The following is a 9,283-nucleotide window of genomic DNA, read 5'->3' on the forward strand; positions in this document are numbered from 1 at the left end:
ATTCATTCTCTTAGATATGCAGAGGCCATATTCTATTATCTGTCAAGGGCTACCACATAATTATTAATGATTAGCAAGTCTAAGAATAGTTGTCCTTTTCACCCCAAAGAGATACTAAAGTTAAATGCCTTCTCCTAGGAAGCATTTCTTTGTGTACACATAAATGAGCATAGCCTGTCAGTTTATTGTTTGTTTACCTGGCACTCTACAGTACAGGTAAAGACACATTCTTTGCCCTGAGGTGGTTACAGTCTAGATGCAAATGTGCAGAAGTAAAGGAGGAGACAACACAGAGATGAAATAAGGAAAGAAATGGACGAGGGAGGGAGAGAGAGGAAAATATGAATGTGTTCTCTTTGGAGGCAAAGGTAGACAGGTTATAAAGGGGATCATCAGGCTGAAAGAACTTTACATTTTCACACAGTTCTAGGGCAGCATTAAGCTCTACGTTAAGTTAGTTGAGTGAGGATATAGAAAGTTTTGGTATAGGGCAAGGGAAGATAGTATATTTAAAAGAACAAAACCCAACGCTTTACCCTCCCCCATAATCATAGCTCTCTATTTTGTGTAGATAAGACCCTTGACTATGCTCATGTAAGCAGATTAGCTGGCCTTCCTCCATCACAACTCTCTGTGTGACAGGACTATCACACCTGCCTCTGACTCTACACTGCATGTACATACAAATCAATATGAAATAACCTCACGGATGGTCCCAGAATACAGTGATTAAAAACATGGTCAGAGGGATGGTATGTGCAGATGCAGAAACTCAGCTGACATATGGCTGTGAACCAAAGTTGTATGTGGATTCAGTTCAAATGTGTTTGCCATAACCAGGTCAGATGAGAGTGTTATGAGCCAGCATACAAAAATATGATTCATTTTATATGAATGAAGCCGAGGGAAATCCATCATTCTGACAGCTTCTGATGCTTTACCAGCTGCAGCACCTTCTCCAGCTTCTGTCACCATCATGGCACACACCCCCTTTAACCAAAGGAGAGAACGGGGTGAGGAAGGTGCGGGGAGTCTCCTTCAAAACTGCCACAAATGCTTCCCAAGCATGTGGCCATGCAGTCAGCATTTTGGCTGTTCCTAGGAGCCTATTCAATAGTGACCTTATATTTTGTCACTACCAACATAGGAAATGAACACATAGAGGTCTGTTATCATCTTGTTGATAGATTAGTAACTCATACATCTCTTCACAGGTCGAACTAAGTAATGAACATTGACTGAGCACTGCTGCTGTTGCTGAAAAAGCAGCCTTCAGAAGAAAAGATCAACGTTGTGAACCGTTGTCACAGAAGACACGTCCTATATTTCTCACTGAGTGTGTGGATTGCTCTTCCCACATGGGACTGAATCCTTCAGTCGCAGCCTCGGTATCATTATCATCATCACCATTAGATGGATACTTGTAGATGATCTTGGATTTTTTAAATTGTTTACTTATATGGACAATTGTAAATTGTAAATTGTTTTCTTTTTTTAATTTTGTTTTTTACAATACCTAGTGTTAAGGCATGAAAACAAATCCGCCTGTGAAAATTATGAGAGAAGAATGTGTGTTCTCAAGAAACTCAGTAGTTCTGGACTGATACAGTCCCACTGTGCCTGGCAAAGATAGTGTTGGAAAATGATAATATGACTCCAGAATACATGTCAGGGGTCAGACACCTATAGTGTCATATGGACTGTCTTCAATAATGTATCAGACATTCACAAAGTCTGCACCTAATGTTGGTTAAGCTACTGTATGTAGTAGAAACTGATAAATAATAATTCTTTTCCAGATGTCCTAATTACCAATGTGCTTGTCTAAATATTCTAATTCATATATGGTTTCTTCTTCCTCTTTTTGTCTTCTCCCCTGCACCCACAAACAGTAGTTGTTTGTGAGTTGAAGAGAAGAGAAATGGATGTTCTCTGTTGCTGTCAGTCTCCAAGAACCCTTAAATGCAGGGCTCTTTTAGATGTCTGTAATTTGCACCTTTTTTTTTTACTCTTTTCCCCTCTTCCCAGGAAGAAGCCAAGCATGAATGTACAGTAGAAGCACCATCTACAGCCTTAGGAGACTCTGGGGTGAATTTTGTTCTTAATTTAAAAGTAAACAAGAAAATCTGGATATGAAAATGTGTATAAAAGTTTGTAAAGTTTTCTGTAAATACTTATAGAAAAAGAACATGTATGTAACTGTGCGGCATTTTGTTTTATATTCAGTCACCACCAGTATAAAAAGAAAAGTCATACACAAAAGCTATTTTCTTTTTAGGAAGACTTTTTTCATAATTTCTTTTTTATGAATTACTATTTAAAATATTGCAGATGATACAAGCCTGAGAGAATGAAATCTTCTGTCTCTTCATGGAACGAGTACTCTCTCAGCAGCAGCATCACAAGCTTCCTCATAAAGGTCTGCCAATCAGCCTCAGGTTTTGGAAGAAAAACCTGTAGGGCTGTGAGAGTGCTTCCATCTTTGTGCTTACTCAGTTTGTTACTTCTTTGATGAAACTGTCAGAAGGGATGGCATTTGTGATGTGCACACCTGCACATGTCCATTAGGAACTGGACTGAGGCCACCAGGTTCTTTCATATAAGCCACAAAGAGTCTTTAGATGCTAATGACTTCTGGTCCATCATCAATGGGCTGAGGCATTGTCTTCTGTGAAGCTTACTTCACTTGCATTTTCGGTTATTGACAGATTACAACTAGACTAAGGTTTGCCTTGGTTCTTTACATTGGAAACTATATTTGTGTATTTACCAACAAGAACCTAATCAAAAAGTCAGCAAACACAATGCTGTCCATCATTTTTAGAGTGTTGAGAACAGAGGGTCTTGTGGTGCTTTCCCCTCTTTCACATTCAGCTCAACCAAAGACCACACTGTCTTTTGTGAAGAAATAGCTCTCGCCATCATTTCACGTAGGCTACTTTTTCCTGAAACTATGTATGAAACTGCCAAGCCAATAGCAAGCAAGAATGACAATGCAATAAAATCACTTGTCAGTATTTTCTATGACTAGGTAGTACAGGACAATATGCACCGCTAGAAGTCAAACCGTGCCAAAAAAGGAGATACTTTGTGCAAAAGATAATACCACACTTCTCTGAGTCTCTGTGTTCATCTGTTGTTCCCTGCTGCACCCTGATGCCAGATATTTGGTCTGCCCTGTCTTGAAGTCCTCCTCTTCTGAGAATGTCAAAAATGGATATTTTGTCACAAAACTAATATGAGAACAGTCATTTTTGAGACACCACAACGGGACCTCAGAAGATCAAACTGCAGAACAATTAATATTTGTAAATCACTTATATTTGAAAAAAAAATGTCTCTCTGTAGGTTTTATTTTTTTAGTGTGTAGTCATGCACATGATTTAGTTTCTTATACATACAGCCTTACATAACAACCTGTAAGAATATAATACAGCTAACAGGTGCCTACACCTCTCTCTTGTCTATGTCAGTGCATTTCAGAGGCGAGGGGTTGTTTTTTTTAAAGTTTTGTTAAAACTTGTTTACATGCCTGAATACTCCACTTTTCACTGCTCCACACATTTAGAGGTGTTCAGCACATATTCCTGCAGTTCCTCCCTGCTGCTGGAGCCTTTGCCCATGCCAGGGAGCAGTGGGAGCGGCTTTTCATTACGGTGTTTAGCTACACATATCCTACATGCCAGCAGCAGTGTAGCCAAGGCCACACCTTTGACTATAGTGTAGACATACCCTCCAATTGCTACATTTATCTCCTACCGTAAGTGAAGGGGAAAGCTGGTCATCTCAAACACCAACAGTAGCAAACTCTGACTTTTTAATGGTAAGCACTGTATGCTTCTCTGAGTCAGGCTGTTTAATTTCCTTTCACTTTAGATTTATCTGATTAAAAAAACCAACCCAGCAATCTATCAAGGTCCTATAACAGTGTTTGACAGTGGCAAACAAAAATTGACATCCCAAACTAATTGGCTTGCCTCCTTCTAGAATCTGTCTTATTTAGTTTAATTATAATAAATTACAAGCTGGGAGCTGTTTTGTGCAGTGAATAAGTTTTCTTCCAATGCAGTAAAACACTCAATATTTACATACCCCGTTTCTACATATCTTCTTTGAGAAACCACTTCAGCTCTTATCCAGTGTATAAAACTGTTGGCCAGAAACCACTTGTTTAAAAGTCTTCACTCCAGATCATTTGCAGTGTTTTTATATTGGTGATAGTCCCACAATATTAGAAAGACAAGGTGGGCAAGGTGATTTCTTTTATTGGACCAACTTTTGTTGGTGAAGAAGAGCTCTGTGTAGCTCAAAAGCTTGTCACTTTCACCAACAGAAGCTGGTCCAATGGAAGATACTACCTTACCCACATTGTCTCCAGACCCTCAGTCATCATTTACATATTTGGGGTGAGACCCTGCAAAGTTCTCAGCACACTCAAATCTCATTGAAGTCAATGGAAGTTAGTAGCAGTCAGCCATTCATGTCTTCCTTGTGCACGTCTTTGCCATAATTTACCACCTGTTGGGAAACCTTTTTATCTACCTTAATAATACTAATTAGTACTTATTTGCAGATAAACTCCAATTATCAATAACGTAAAAATTTTGAAAAATCTAAAATTCAGAAATATCTCCCGCAACAAGAATTTTGTAAAAGCAGCAAAGAATCCTGTGGCACCTTATGGACTAACAGATGTTTTGGAGCATGAGCTTTCATGGGTGAATACCCACTTCGTCGGGTGCATGTCGTGGAAATTTCCAGGGGCAGGTATATATATGCAAGCAAGCTAGAGATAACGAGGTTAGTTCAATCACCCACGAAAGCTCATGCTCCAAAATGTCTGTTAGTCCATAAGGTGCCACAGGATTCTTTTCTGCTTTTTACAGATCCAGACAAACACGGCTACCCCTCTGATACATGACAACCAGAATTTTGTTTTTCCAAAATTCTGATCTTCTGCTGTATCCCCCCATAGTCTATTAATCATTGTAGTGCTTCACGTGTCCAAATTGTTGAACAACTTAATCTCAACCGCCTTGTGAGACAGGTATGTAAGTAATAGTAGCATCATTTTACAGATGGGAAAGTTGGTGTATGTTTCAAATGCATTTATCTGTGAAAAAGACACCTATCCAGAAGAAATGGTATTTAAATATATTTCCACCACATTTGCTTTTTTAGTTCTTTCTTCCATCAATACTCAGTACTTCTCTGATATAGCTAAATTACTCAATAATATATATCTGTATTGTGACATTTATCTGGAGGAGGGTGCCAATAACACTGTTATGATGCTGAGAAATATAGCCATGTAAAACGATTCCATTGCATAGTACACACTATGAAGACTGACTATTTGTAATGAAACCAAAGGTAGTGTGCAGAGCAGACAAACTGGACAGCCTGCCTCCTGTTTTCTTCCCACATTTCAGAGTGAGACAGATAGGGGAATAACAAAAAGCAGAGGATCTGGGCTGGAAAAAACAGTAATAAAGGATCAAATTAATCTCAGGTGTAACTCCAGTGAAGTCACAGGGGTTATAAAGGGATGAATTTGGCCCCGGGCATCTTGTGCACCTTCAAACTGCATAGGTATTTGTACTGATTGTTATTTGACAGCCTTTTCGAAGGTGTGCTCTTTGCCTCACTATTTGGCTGACTGTTTACAAATGATTGTACTTCTCACTGTAATTTCTGTTTCTTGCATGTCCATTATGTGTAATGTTTATGTTTACGGGGCTCTTTATTTTTAACCAAATGAAACATCTGGATCTCATCTCTACTCTCCAACTTTCACTTGCATCTGCTCATCAGTTCTGCTTAGCATGACAGGAGAGCACGTGAAGTGCTTCCGTGTTGTAGGCCTTCAGGGAATAATTGCCGTTGCGTGTCTGTTGCCATTCAAGACTAGCACCATAACTGGGCGCTAGTGCCACTGAATAACAGTGATGGCCCAAACACTGCTGAGAAGCCACTGATGTTCTCACTGTATTGCTAGCACCACAAAGAATTATTGAACAGTGTAACTGACATCACAGTGCATGAGCTGTTTTCCCACGGTTCCCTGGTAACTTAATTCCAGTCATACAAAGACATATTTTTGGACACATGTCGCCCAGGCTAAACCCACTGAAGTTGTTAGAGTTACACCTGAGATTAATTTGGCCCAAAGACACTCCCATAAACCTGTTCCCAGTTGTTACAGGAGAATAGTGCACCCAAGCAATTCATGTGGTGGTATGTTGATGGAGGGGTGAAAGCATTTCCTAGCATGTGACATGTTTGAAGTGAAAGGCATGTTATAGGTAAGCCAATCGCTTCATATGGGGAATAAATCAGTGCAAATGTTGGCTCATCGTGTTAAGTTTAAAAAGAATATATTTTGCTTACCGCTACAGTGTGATTACATGAACTCACTTGTGCTGCAGTATCTGTAGCCAAAACCAATGCACTGCAGTGAAGAACTCAGTCCTGTGTGCTGGGACAAGTTCAGCCAACAAATCATTTAAGCAACCACACTATGATATTAGTAACTCATACTAAAAACTTAGGTGCTTTTATACCATCTGTACAGTCCCCTGATCCTCAGGTCTGCCAGAGCCCCCAGCATAAATCAGAGCAGACTCAGTTGCCATAAGAGTTTAGACCTGAAAGAGATGAGAGATGAAATCTGTGGAGGGTAGATGGACCCTACATTAGTGAGGACAGGAGGGTCTGGCTCAGGATTCTTCCGCATGCAGGGAATCCTCAGCTGATGCTTTGAGGGAGCTTTAATTGCCCCTTGCACCACTCTAGAATGGTATGCTTCAGCAGTGCAAAGAGGACTTAAAAAGGGATGAGGACCTGGCCTAGTGTACCGGTGACCAGTTAAAAAAAAATGACATGCATGTCTTACTGTAGTCCATTCACTGGTTTCTAGAGCTAGCATACATCACCAGTGAGTAACCTACACTCACAAGATATCCTTGAATGCTGAATTTTATGTTTGGAGTCTCTGAGACCCTGGCCTTGTTTATTCCAGCTAGCCAAAGGCGCAAGTTGCTCTCAGGAAATGAGTTTCTGACACATGATGGTAAAATATAAATTTGATGTTCCAGCTAAAGTTGTCCCTGTTCTGGTTAAACCCCACTTCAATCCCATTTTTAATCTTACCAGGTAGGAGCCTGTTGCATAAGATTGTTTGCTGCAGTTAAAGAAATACACACACAACACTGAATCTTTAAACTTGTCAGTTATGGTGTGGGTGTGTTTTTAACACGGCCTTAGTCCAACAATTTCAATGGCGAAGTAATGACTATAAATTATAGTATGGAAAGGTATGTGAGTGACAGAACAATGGTTTGCTTGCTGTTACACTGTACTAACTGTGCCATCTCATGGCTAATACCAGAAGTACCTACAGCACTGTGTATGTATTCTGTTGAAAGTGGAGAAAAATAAAAGTAACACATCTTTCTATTTGTACCTTCTCATATAATGCAGACAGGATTCTGTCAGCTCATAACACATGGTGGAAGCTTTTGTTCTTGCACTGCCTGCTTAAGGCAGAAATACAATAAAATGTGTATTCCTCATTTTGACAATGGAACTTGTTTTATAGTAAATATATTGTCAATGTGATGTTTTATTCCAGTCTGAATTTATACTGTCCCATAAAAATATTCACTGTGGAGTACGTTCACTATGTGTTATCTTGCTTTATAGGAAATTTGGAGCTGCTAGGTCTCCATTAATTGGAAGCATATAAGCTTATTAATTCCAAGCGCTATCTGGCACCGCGTCTTCCATCTCAGTAATGGGAGATACTCTGGATTTACAGTGGTGTAGCTTCAAGTAGATTCCGGCCATGGATGTGTATAATATATACACATATGTTATACTCACATTTTAATGTCATCTGAAAGTTTTATGGCTAGAAATACTTAGAACATCTTTTTAATTCTCTAAGTAACCCTTGAGTCTAGGTACAGGTCACAGTACATGAGCAGTAGCTGGATTATTCTTTTCCGTTATGAATAAACAGGGCCACCGAGAGCGGGCTCGGGCCATGATGAAAAAAAATTTTCGGGCCCCCCAGCAAGGGTGGACCGGCTAAACAGGGCCGACAAAGCTGGGGAAGCCAGACCCTGGGCCCCCTTCCAGACCGCTGGGCCCCGGTAATTTGTACCAGCTTCCCCCCCTTCTCGTCGGCCCTGTGAATAAATTGTACACTGAACTAAAGTGGTTACCAGCTGAACTGATGAGCTGTGTGTGGTGCAGTTTACTAATACTTAGTTTCTCAGAGCTAAATGAAAAACCCTGTGGCAAAAATGTTTGTTAAGAACACCTAGGAGGTGTGAAACGCACACACAAACACCTTAGAAGTCAGTGGTTTTTCCTTTACTGTACGTTCAGATTCAAGCTACTTATAACACATAGGTTTAAGGTCCTCCTAGCTATGCAGGATCCTTTCCTGTTACATCCTGATCATGTGGCTATTGTGGGTTTATTTCATTTTGTGTTTTAGTGTGGGGCTCATGAGTGACATTTTTAAAATGGGAAACAGTCCCCACTTGTTTAAACTAATTTTAAATTAGGTCAAACGTGGGGTTTAAATTATTTGATACCATCCCATTAGAGAGGGCTGGGGCTATTTTTCTAAAACAATCTCATCGTAGCTATTTGGTTTTGTACTTTGAAAGTAGATCAGAATTCTTTCCCCTTTATCTCTGAGTAGTAATCTGCAGTACAAAGCCATTGGTGTGTTTTGGGGCATCTCCTCCTCATTTCTCTGAGTTGTCAAAAACATCATATTCCCAAAGGATGATTTATCAGCCAACTACGTTAATTGCAAAGAGAGAGAAATTTCTTCTTCTTTCATGTTAAGAATTGATTATTTATTAGAGTGAAACACAATATATTCATTGGGCTGAAGGCAAATGTGCCATTTTTAAATACATAATGCAGAAATGTGTAATCACTACAAATGCAGTTTATCTGCAAAAAATGTGCAATCACTATGAATGCTGCTTCTTTAGATTTGTTTAATAACCAGCTCATGTGGGGAGCAAGGATAATAAAACTTTTTGAGTCAGAATCTTCTAGGGGGGAGGACAAAAAGATATACCCATGTATTCTTTTCTCATTTCAGTTTCAGAGCAGACATTACATTTGCCTAGATAGAAATGCAGTTGAATAATGTACTGCAAGACCAGTTTTCATACCTTTTGAGATTCATTCTGTTCATACAGCGGATCCATTATATACCTCTCATTCTGCTCTGTGTGACACATAATTATGCATA

At 39.6% G+C, this 9,283-nt stretch overlaps 1 protein-coding gene across 1 annotated transcript in view; it reads left to right on the forward strand.

Annotated features, from left to right (window-relative positions):
- Positions 1-7,622, forward strand: part of NKAIN3 (sodium/potassium transporting ATPase interacting 3) — a 564,816-nt gene extending 557,194 nt beyond the window's left edge. Inside the window, exon 6 of the mRNA XM_050941362.1 lies at positions 1,215-7,622. Within this exon, the coding sequence (XP_050797319.1) occupies positions 1,215-1,228 (14 nt within the window). The 3' untranslated portion in view covers positions 1,229-7,622. The remainder of the gene's footprint in view (positions 1-1,214) is intronic.
- Positions 7,623-9,283: the final 1,661 nt, after the last annotated feature.

This window comes from Gopherus flavomarginatus, chromosome 2, assembly GCF_025201925.1.
Source record: "Gopherus flavomarginatus isolate rGopFla2 chromosome 2, rGopFla2.mat.asm, whole genome shotgun sequence".
Taxonomy (NCBI): domain Eukaryota; kingdom Metazoa; phylum Chordata; order Testudines; family Testudinidae; genus Gopherus; species Gopherus flavomarginatus.